This window comes from Sinocyclocheilus anshuiensis, unplaced genomic scaffold (assembly GCF_001515605.1).
Source record: "Sinocyclocheilus anshuiensis isolate Anshui unplaced genomic scaffold, SAMN03320099.WGS_v1.1 scaffold976, whole genome shotgun sequence".
NCBI lineage: Eukaryota > Metazoa > Chordata > Actinopteri > Cypriniformes > Cyprinidae > Sinocyclocheilus > Sinocyclocheilus anshuiensis.
The window spans coordinates 2,487,352-2,499,208 of record NW_015552538.1 but is presented as its reverse complement, the minus strand read 5'-3'; the positions used below and the strand labels follow the sequence as shown (position 1 = coordinate 2,499,208).

At 36.9% G+C, this 11,857-nt stretch overlaps 1 protein-coding gene across 4 annotated transcripts in view; it reads right to left on the bottom strand.

Moving 5' to 3' along the window:
• LOC107663857 (tyrosine-protein phosphatase non-receptor type 4-like) overlaps positions 1-11,857 on the bottom strand; it is a 55,801-nt gene that overhangs the window by 29,835 nt on the left and 14,109 nt on the right. For all 4 annotated transcript variants that reach the window (XM_016454215.1, XM_016454216.1, XM_016454217.1 and 1 more), the window contains exon 2: positions 9,684-9,838. In XM_016454215.1, coding sequence (XP_016309701.1) covers positions 9,684-9,821 — 138 coding nt within the window. In that variant the 5' untranslated portion in view covers positions 9,822-9,838. The remainder of the gene's footprint in view (positions 1-9,683; positions 9,839-11,857) is intronic.

The window sequence follows — 11,857 nt, the reverse complement described above, 5'->3', positions numbered from 1 at the left end:
TACTGCAATAGACGCATTTTGCTGCATTAAAGTTAACGATTAATCGATTAATTGATCGTTAATTTAAACAATGATCGATCATGGAAATTATCGAAAATTGACATCCCTAGTTCAAACATGTGATTTGTTTTATATATCAGCACAAGAACAATTATTAATAACAAATAGGTCTTAAAGGCATAGTCTGTAACTTATTTTTTCCAATAAATATCCCATGCTTGAACACCACATAACCATAAGTATGCGCCATAACCATAAGTAGCCCCTACAGACAATGTCAGCAGCAAAGGAAACAATGTATAAAAGGTACACTGTGGGAAAATTTTAGGTATATCCAAAACAGGAAGTGTTTATATAGGCTTTGATTCTTCTAAATGTTTTTTTAGGATGTAGATATGAACAAAGTTCCGGGACTTTCTGACTCTTGTGTTTCCTTCCCCTGCCCTCAGCACTTTTGTGTAGATTTACACACTAATTAAAGTGTCTGAGAGGAGATTTGCTGCAGTCTCAGACCTCATGGCTGTTTAAGTGTGCATTTTCAACAGAAGTTTACAAAACTAATGGTCAAAACTGGAAGTGGGATTCCACTGTGGCATTTCTAATAAATGTGTGTGTGTGATGATGTACATGAAAGTCATAATGAAACAGGAATAGTGACAGCTCTTTTCTTCCATATTGTGACACATCAGATTATCAAAAAAGAAAAAAAAATGTAGGCAGGGACTTGGTTGGTTCTATACTTCAGTTGTTGACTGGATGGAGTCAGAAAGGCTGAATATTAGCTTGCAGGCAATTTTAGGAATATGCTGGGGTTCAAGCAGATTAAATGATTGGATAAATTTTTACATTTTGATGTCAAATGTGAAAAAAAAAAAAATCGATACATGCACGGATGAATTGTTCACAATAATATATCAATAACATGCATCTTGAAAATAAATATGGTGAATTTACATTTCATGCCAACTTTAGAGCAGGGGAGGAGAGTGGTACGACAGAAATGTTAGCAGACGTGCGGCAGCTTGTCCAGAGATCGGAGGTCTGCAGGAAACCTGTGAGTGTTCTGAAGACAGTCAGTCATCTACACACGGCAACCAAAGAAACAGGCAGCAAACACAGCCTAGTTATGACGTCTGTGTTTTGATACTAAGGAAAGACTGGTACTGCAAAGGAGGCTCACAAAATATTTGGACAATTAGGCCACAATTATAGCCAGCATGAAATCATAATGTTATTTGCTTTCTTAATACATGTTCCTGGGGTTATTGTGCAAGATTCAACAGTGCATGTTTCGAAAGAAAAATGCAATATCATAATTTTTCATCAAAATAGCTTAGCTTATGAAACAAATTTCCTTCTAAGCACTAAGGCCACCTATGCATGTTAAATGCATCCAGAGCTACAGACTGTCTGTTAATCCTAGGCCAGCGTGAGAGAGTTTCAGTCCAGGTAATGGGCCCCTACTGGCTTGGATCACACATTATTTTCCACATACTGTACATTATTGTTTCTCCTCTATGCCCCGCCTTTCTGAAACGCGTCGATTTTTACAAAGCTCATCGTTCTGAAAAGCGGGAAGAACAGCCGGCACTGTAGTCTACTCTACCAGTATCAGGAAACAGTCCTCCATAAAATGTGGCGGATATCATCCTCTTTTGGAAGGCCAAACAAAGTAGTTTTGCTTTCACAACGAAACACACAGCGTCTTCACGACATAGCGGCGGCGGCAACAATACTACAGCGAGAATAAAAGTTACGCCTTCTTTCTTTGTGTGAACATTTGGGCGCCGTTATGCAAATCTTCCCACATCGTGACATAGACATGTGGGGGCGTGTTAGAACGAGCCGTTTTAGGTAGGCGTGGTTGACTCTTAACTTTTATAAAGAATATCTCTTTGGATTTGAGACTTTAGTCTTTGCAACTTTACAGATCTTCTTTATGCACCAAGAGCTTGCAACACTCCAAAGAGAAAGGAAAAATTGAAATCGCATCATATGACCCCTTTAAGAAAGACACTACAATGCAGCAATCTAGTCTAATATTTACAAATTTCTGGCTTTTTCTCTGCATTCCAGACGTAGCATGCACCTCTTCAAACACACAGTTGAGACATATTTATGAAGGCCCCTCCATAACATCAACAACATCAACTTCTGTAACACAAATAACAGCCTTCCTGTTTTGTTTTTTTTACACCTCGCCCCCTCCTGATTATTTACCTCTGATCCTCCATCTCTCCTCCATTAGACCTTGTGCTTCAGTTCCATGTGCGTCCTATACTCATCAAAGACCCGCTGTGCTGCCAGACTATCTAGGTCACCGAGAGGTCTGGCACAAAAATGTATGAGACCAGAGAGGAGTTCGTAAATTTGATCACTGGGGCCGTTACGTGAGGACTGGCTTTCCTGGAAATGTTGGTTACAAATCAGAGAGCAGCATGACAGACAACTTCTAAGTAAGAACGTCTTGATTCATTTAACAGATCAGCAGCTGTTTAAAGTCATGTGATGTTTATAGGTTTATTGCTTGCTCCATTTCAATATGGAAATACTTCCTGTTACACAGGAAATCCTTGGGCAATGTAACTGATGGGAAAGGTAATAACCACCGAGGAAAACCTGAGCAACCTTTAATTCAATGTTGGCAAATGGCATGAGCCCTTATTTCAAGTCAGGACATAACAGTTCTCCATAAAGACCATTTTACACAACACTGTGCACAACACTGAGGACAAGGATGAGCAAACACATGGGTTAATCAGACCAGCAAATGAAAGAGCTGGGGATTTGTGTCTTTGCTTGTCGCGTGTGTGGGGTGTGTCATGGCAGCTTTATATTGCAGGTGCAAGTATGTACATGAATCTCTGGAACCCTGAGGGCCACTTTTCATTTGGCCGGAATGTCAAGCATGCATCCCTTCTATAAGCAGAATATACACCACTATCCTCTAGCTGGAACATGAACACTATGTAGATGATGCCGACTACTATGCATGGAAAAACATCACAAAGATGGCAATTTTCAAACAAACATGCATACGATTTGGGGTTAATTGAGAAAAAGGGATCATTTTATAATAAATTATATTAATAAGACTTTAACCCTTAAAGACCTAGAATATCTTTGGTGCACCTGACATGCCTGTACTTTTCTTTGTTCATCAGTAGTAATAATAGTATATTTTTATTTAATGCCATGTCAGCATACGCTATTTTCATGGCAAAACAATTAAAAAAATACAAGTATAACAAATACAATAAAACCCAGCAAACAAACAAACTCAAGTTATATTACACAAGATTTTTTACATTCAAATATGATAAAAATTCTAAAACTTTTTCTAAAAACTAAATAACTCTTTAAGTGAGTTCACGTCATAAAAGAGTTTTCTACATGCATTAAAAGCGGGACAGTCCAATAAAATATGTTTGGCAGAAAGGGGAATCTTGAAGAACATGCATTGAGTAGGGCCTTCAACTTTAAGCAAAAATGCATGAGTCAGTCTTGTGTGACCTATGTGACATCTGGTAAATACCACTTGATCAGCAGTCAGCATCAAGCGCCATATATCATTATAAATAGGACAACAAGCGCCATATATCATTATAAATTGGACAACCTGAAGTTTCAGTCTAGATGATTTAAAGTCCCAATTTTCCTTTTGTTTTCTCTAAGAATTAATGAATTTGACAGAATTTAAAAAAAACAACAACACACAAGCAACAATTGTTTTTTGTTTTTTTTACTATGTACTCAAATAGAAACTCCTGAAGTTTGGATTTTTTTTCTTTAGAAAGTTGTATTTGGGTGTTATACACTTTCAAATAAATGTTTCTATATATAACATTCCCCAAGCAAGTTATAGCCATTTATTACAATATTATTAAAGGTGCTTTTCAATGAAAAACAGGTCTATTTTGTTTACTGACAATATAGATGTATCCAAAAATGTTTAGGGAGTAAAGCAAATGGAAACAGTGTTAAATTAGGGCTGGGCGGTATATCGAGTTTGTACGATATATCGATATATTCTTTATAGTAAGTAAGTAAAGTAAGTAAATTTTATTTATAGAGCACATTTAAATTCAGCTACACTGACCACAGTGCTGTACAAAACAATCATCAAATACAGTAAACTAAAGTATAAAATAAAATACAATACAAATTAAAATCCAAGATAGCAATACTAATCCATAAATTAAAAATCAGGAAAGTCCATAGAATAAAGATGCGTTTTAAGTCTAGACTTAAAAACTGAAATAGATAGAGCACTCTTAAATGTCAGGTGGCAACTGATTCCATAACCGTGGAGCAGCTACCGCAAAGGCTCTGTCACCTTTAAACTTAAGTCATAACCGTGGGACATATAAAAGAGCTTTATTAGCAGATCTGAGGGACTTGGGAGTAGAATTAAATGAGATAAGATCAGAAATGTATGATGGGGCTTGTCCATTAAGTGCTTTAAAAACAATCAACAAAATTTTTAATTGAATTCTAAAGGAGACCGGAAGCCAGTGGAGCGACACTAAAACTGGAGTTGATATGATCACGTTTTTTTGCACCAGTTAAAAATCTGGCCGCTGCATTCTGGACCATCTGCAAACGAGCCAGTGAAGATTGAGGAAGACCTAGGTACAAGGAATTACAGTAGTCCAATCGTGATGTGATAAATGCATGAATAACTTTTTCCAAGTCTTGAAAGGAAAGTGTTGATTTAAGTCTAGAAATTATTCTCAATTGATAATAGGTGTTTTTAACAACTGAGCTAATTTACTTTTCAAGGCAAAAATAACACCTACATTTTTTGCATGTGACTTAACATATGCAGTGAGACTGTCTAAGTTACTAACTATAGAGTTTCTGGGTTTAGAGGGACCAAAAATAATCACCTCAGTTTTTTCATTGTTTAGCTGGAGGAAATTATTCGCCATCCAGATTTGAATGTTTTTCAGACAGTCCATAAGAGGCTGCAGAGAATGTCTAGATTTTAATGGAACGTATATATGAGAATCATCAGCGTAGAAATGAAAAGAGATTTTATATTTCCTAATTATATTACCAAGTGAAAGCATGTACAGATTAAAAAGTGAATTTATAAGCGATATACAGTAGTTTGATCCGAGCGCATCTGAAAAATATAGCGGAGGACACAGACTGAGCTGCTGCGGAGAAATGCTTAATCCAATTTGTTCTAAACACGTGACAAGCTTCATATTAAGGCCTTTAAAAACTGGTAAGTTTATCGTTTCGAATAGTTTAAGCGGCTCGCCCCATCAGATGCTCTGACAGAGAGGCTGCGTGTGCCGCTGACAGAGACACTAGGCTACTCGCGCTGTTAAATGTGTTTGAAATGTGCCGTTTCCCTTACATTTCACAGGTATATCCTCCGTCTGTAAATGTTAGAAAGTGTCAGCTGTCAGAAGTGCATGAGCCTTTTGCTTTGGGATTCTCCGCTAAACTTCAGAGACTTCATTTAGAACGAGCGGCGCTGCGCGCATGCGCGCCAAACAGACGGAGCTCAATGAAAGAGGAGCTTAACTCTGACTAAAATATACATTTCGCTGAAATATTTGTAGTTGGACAATAAATGTGACATATGTAGAATTTCAAACCTACAAGTAAGTCTATTTTTATGATAGCACTGAATGTAAAGTGCCTGTAATGGGGTAATCAAAATAGCCTACCACAACTCTGTGCTTTTGTTCTCATTTATTTTGATTTTTAGTTTAGTGAATTTAACTTTCGTTTTAAAAGCCTTATTTTTAGATTGTTACAATGTTAGAATGAAATGTGATTTTAACCCTTTTTTGCACATAATATAAAGGCTTACATGGTTACATTCACTTTATTTGTTTTCATAGCCTTTAATATGTATTATTTTGTTGGACAACATTGGGAAAATAGCCTAACACAACTCAAATTTTCATTTTTAGTTTAGCGAATTTAACTTCCAATTTAAAAGCCTTATTTTAGTTTTTAGATTGCGATGTTACAATGTGATTTTCACCCTTTTTTGCACATAATATAAAGGCTTACATGGTTACATTCACTTTATTTGTTTTCATAGCCTTTAATATGTATTATTTTGTTGGACAACATTGGGCAATAAGTGAAATATATATATTAAAGGGGTCATATTATGCTGCTAAAAAGAACATTATTTGGTGTATTTGGTGTAATGAAATGTCACACACGGTGGCCTACAGTGAGCAGAGGCCGGGGGCTAGCGTGAGGAATGGCCGGAGGGTGAGAGTGAGCAGAGGCGGCGGGCTTGAGAATGGCGCGGCCGGCGATTTCGACGGAGGAGCGTCCAGAAGGACATGTGACGACTCCGGCTTCGTCCACGGTGAAAGCCGATCCGGCGATCCACAGCGCAAAGTTGATGTATTTCCTCAGTGACCAGCACGGATCAGCTCCAGGCATGACGAAGCGGATATTGTATTCTTTTGGAAGGCCAAGCAAAGTAGTTTCGCTTTCACAAGGAAACACACAGCGCCTTCACGACATGGCGGCAGCGGCAACAATACTACAGCGAGAATAAAAGTTACGCTTTCTTTCTTTGTGTGAACATTTGGGCGGCGTTATGCAAATCTTCCCACATTGTGACGTAGACATGTGGGGGCGTGTTGGAACGAGCCATTTTAGGCAGGCGTGGCTGACTCTTAACTTTTATAAAGAATATCTCTTTGGATTTGAGACTTTAGTCTTTGCAACTTTACAGATCTTTTTTATGCACCAAGAGCTTGTAACACTCCAAAGAGAAAGGAAAAATTTAAATCGCATCATATGACCCCTTTAAATACAGATTTTTTAAAATACAAATACAAAAGCGAAAATACCGAGATGTATACCGTATATCGCAAATCGGCCAAAAAATACAAAGATATGAATTTTTGCCCATATCACCCAGCCCTATGTTAAATAATAACAAAACACGGTAAAAAAAGTGTGACCTTTTTTTCAGAGAAATATATTTTCAATCTGAGTATGAACAACAAACAAAAAAAATGGGGAAAAAATGTGCAAATGATCTTTACACACTATATAAGAATTATTTACATAATATAACAACCAAATGGATCGATCCACTGGCAGTACTCTGCGTTGGAATCGATTCTACCGTAACAACGCCTAGTGACGCGAAAACAAATTCCAGTGCTTTATCTGATATGCACCAGTTTAATCCTTGTTTTTGGTTTGTTTTGTCAAAGTGCTCTGTCAGAGAGTGTTCTCATGCAAATGTGTTATTTTGTGCTCGTTAGGGCTGTCACGATTATGAAATTTGGCTGACGATTAATTGTCTAAAAATAGTCACGGTTATTGTGATAAATTGTCTGTTTTAGGGCTTTGGCGATTATGACGATTATGCCAATTATCACGATTAATTGTCTGTTTTTTCATGCTTTCATTATATAATTGTGATTTAAGGGTTCAGTAAATAATTATGATGTTTTCTTTTAATCTTTTTTGAGTTATTATTTTGCAGTGTAAGATTACATAGAGTATTCCAAATTCTAAGAATCGGCCAATACCGATCCAACACCAGCGCTACTTTTTTTCTACACCAATACAGAATATCAATACTGTGTTTGTGGAACTAATGGTCACTCTTTTTTAAACCAATCCATAAAATACTCACTTCCTCATTACAGAGAAAAACTACATTTGAATAAAAATATAAAATTAAACTAGCTGACTGTACAATTTAGCAGCAAAAACAATATCTTGAAAAAATCTTTGGTGCACATTATACAATTTAAACATGTTTATTCTGTTAACTATTTGTATTCTTACAAAATGCATTCATAAAAATAAGAGTAATCAAGAGGAAAAATAAAAGCTTCTAATAATCTTTGTGTGCAAAACTTTGATAATGTGAAACACTTCAAACAGAGCGGCACAAAGCTCTTATGCACATCTAGGGTGCAGAATGATTTGCTTGAAGCAACATTGAGTGGCAGCGCTTATGCACATCTAGGGTGCAGAATGACGTGCTTGAAGCAACATAAGTCACAGCCGCTGCACTCCACATGGTACAACTGTTTGAATGCTGAGCGGAGAATGACTGACAGCTGCAGCAGAAGGAAGATGAGTTTCTGTAAACTTAAATTTAACATCGTAAATACAATCCTGTCCCTCACATTAAGATATGGAATGGCTTCAGATGATATAGGCTATACAGTGCATGAAAAGCAACCTGGTGCTCTTCTGTTTCTTTTGGTGTATGACTCCTCCTTGTGCTGTATAAAAAGCACAATAATCGCGGATGTTTAGATCAAATAATCGCGATTAGATGGTTATTTAATTATTGAGACAGGCCTAGTGCTTGTTTTCATACACGCATGACACACTTTACTTTCACTTTAGGTTTGTTCCAATTTCCAAAGAAGCATGCTAATTGGTGGTTCAAAATACATAAACCTATGTTTACTGGTTGAATAGATAACAGTTTGAACCAATCTGGGCACGGGGGTAGGACTAAACTTCAACAATCGTTCCTGTTTGGCTCAGGGGAACAAAATGCATTGGTTTCTTTTGATGAATCAATGCCGATCTAAATGTGATGACGTAACCACGTTCACTATGGAGCCTCTGAATGTCCAAATGAGACAAATGTGATACTTCCGAAAAGCAGTGAATCTCCTTTTTACGAGACTTTTAAAGTATTCTGATTAGCGGTTCAAAAGTTATTAAACATCTTTGAGGGTTAACAATCAATATATAAGGCTTGCCAGATCAGTAGCCTAATTCATATACAATCAACAATGAATATGGCAATTCTAGTTATTTAAACTGTTCAAAAGTTAGGGTTAGCCAGATTTTTATGCTCAGCAAGACTGCATTTATTTGATCACAAATACAGAAAAAAGCAGTAATACTGGAAAATATTATAACGTATTATTTTATGTTCTAATATGCAGGTTGGTGTTCAAGGAACATTTCTTCTTATTGTTGTGCTGCTTAGTATTTTTGTGGAATCCGTGATACATTTGTTAGGATTCTTTGATGAATAATAATTCAAACAATAAAAAATAAAATAAAATAAAAACAGCATTTGTTTTGTAGAAATGTTTTTTCTGTCAATTTTGATCAATTTAATGCATCCTTGCTGAATATTAATTTCTCAACAAAATACTGACACCAAACATTTGACTGGCAAGTATAAGTGATATTAGAATTATTACTGGTGTTTGCTAATGACAGAAGGTAGAGTAGTGTTTGCTAAAGCAAGCATCACCATTATTATTGCTCATACATAGATTTAGGGATTTTAACAAAAAAAAAACACATTTACTAAACATTGTAACTCGTCTTGCACCATATTACAGACATGAATCATACCTCAAAGCTTGTTCATCAGAGCAGGGATAAGCTATAACTTTTACAAATAATCAGACTCATCTGAGGGATGATGAAATTGGTGAAAAAAATACACAACCGACTAACACTGAAAGAGGGACCCAAGCCATAACAAAAGAACAAAATATCACAGAGACTTGGACGTGCATAGGCTCCACCCAGAACACCCGACTAGTACGCATTCAGACGTAATCTATCAACTACTCAGAACACACCATCAACCATATAGCAACATGCTACAAAAACATACAGGTCAGAACACTTTAGAAACAGATTAGCAACACAAATTGAATTATTTGCATTACTTTTAAAGGAGTACTTACATTGACTTTAAAAGGCTGGACAGTGTTGTCCAAAAGAAAAACGTTGCAGACCACCTCGGTGCGCTGCCTGTCGCGTGCCAGCTCCGTCGCCCGGACATTGTAGGATCTGCCTGCAGGCAACCGGAAGCGTGCGGTCATTACGGTCCAACCAGAGTCTGTAACACAAAAATATCTACTTAAGCTTCTGTGATTCCAAAACAGTATAACAGGTCAGGTCAGGTCAGTAACTTGTTTAAAGCATGCATAATTATTATTCGAAATATTTAATTGCAGCAGAGCCCATTTTGATAGTACCAGTTGAACTAGATCACAGCGTTTCAAGTCTGATTCAGACGCCAACTTATGTGCACACATGACAAACTGATATTTTTATGTACAGCCTACTTTGTGCCTAAATATATCTATTTCCTTAGGGGTCTACCGTCTTACACAGCTTTTCTTCAGCAAACGGGGCACATGAAGGATGGACTCAGAGAAGAGCTGCTTGTACACAGAAATACACTTGATACGATTAAAAAAATAGCCTAACTCTCAAATTTTTGAGAAAAGGGGAACATAGTCTCAATTGTTGATCCAAAAGGCCTGAATTGGCCTTTACATAATAATTACACCACTGACATTTTCCCCAAATTAACCTTTAAAATATTCAATTATCAATCTATATGTTTTTCCACATTTCTCATGTTGTCTTATCTTAGAAGATCTGTTGTGCTTTATTCAGATGAATAGAGCATTCGAGCAGTTTGTGTGTAAAATCAGCCATGTGGAAGCACTTTTTAAAAGCAGCATTCTGACATGTGCACAGGTCACAACCATCAGAGACTCCTGAACTCCTCTCATGTTCATTCATAGATCTACAGTCATGCAAAGGTCAAAGTGAAATATCTCTGACCTTTAAGGTACCTCACAGGGATTTCTGGGCATTCAAGCTTCAAGGTATTTTGTGGACAAAAAAATAGGAAACACTATACTAATGCATATGTGTGATATAAGCATAGTAAAATAAAATAAAAATAAATCAAATAAAAACTCATTGCCTAGTTTCGAAGAGCATTTTACATTCACAATGTTATACAAGCAAGACAGATCATGTAAAATGAATGCAAAAAAAACGCCTGAAGTCACCTTTCTGATGAGAAGGTACCTCACCTGCCTGCTGTCTTTGCATTTAAAACACATATAGAAAGAAATTGCCCTTTGCAGACATGAAGTAATCTTCAATTCTGTTGTTCACATGTTTATTATGATTTAAGAATCTCTGGGTTCACTGGTATTTGAATGAAGTAGTTTGCATTTGCACTGCTGGAAGTCAATAATGAAGAAACAGGAGAGTATTAAATACAAAAGGGCAAACTACTAAAGACAGACACAGTTTACAAACGCAGGACAGATGCTATGTTCAATGTTCTTGTGTCATAATGCTGAACCAGCGGCTGAGGGACTCAAAATGGTGCAAACAAAAAGGCAAATGGCATCTTTAATGGTTTACTACAGTCTATTCCAAAAACATCAGCTTTAATGCATTCAAAGCACACAAACTGAGCGCAAAGGTCAGAAAGCATCTACAAAGCGCAGGTGTCCTCAGTGTAGCTCAATCCTCCTACGCAAGCTAACCTTTCTATGTCCATTCCCTCGGGGGACGTCACCTAACCACATGAGCGTGCTTGAATAGGCTTCCACTACATTCTACATAACTCACAGCTCACGGAACAAGCATTTCACTCGCAAATTACAGCATATAAATGTCAAAACCTTTATATGCTGTAAACCTCATTTGGTTGCACCAGTGCAAGTTTCTGACATGCAAGCATCCTATTGAGTAGGGCTGCACAATTAATCAAATTTCTAATCGCAATTACAATTATGGATGCCACAATTACGTAATCGTTCAAAGCGGCAATTAATCGTTCAAAGTCCACTTATGTTATTCTGCACGCTTAAGATATGTTTTTTTCTTTCTGGAATTTGTCAAAGTTTGGATGAATTAATCAAAAGTAGGTCAGTACACTTAAACTGAGTCACGATATGGACTAGTACCTGTAAATACAAAGTGTGCGACGCTCACAGTGATTTCAGCTTCTGTCGTCTTACTACATGACCCTCTGAGAGTCACTTCATGATCATTTGACAGTTTCATTTGAGTAAAACTATCGCAGTGTTTCCCACAGACTTAC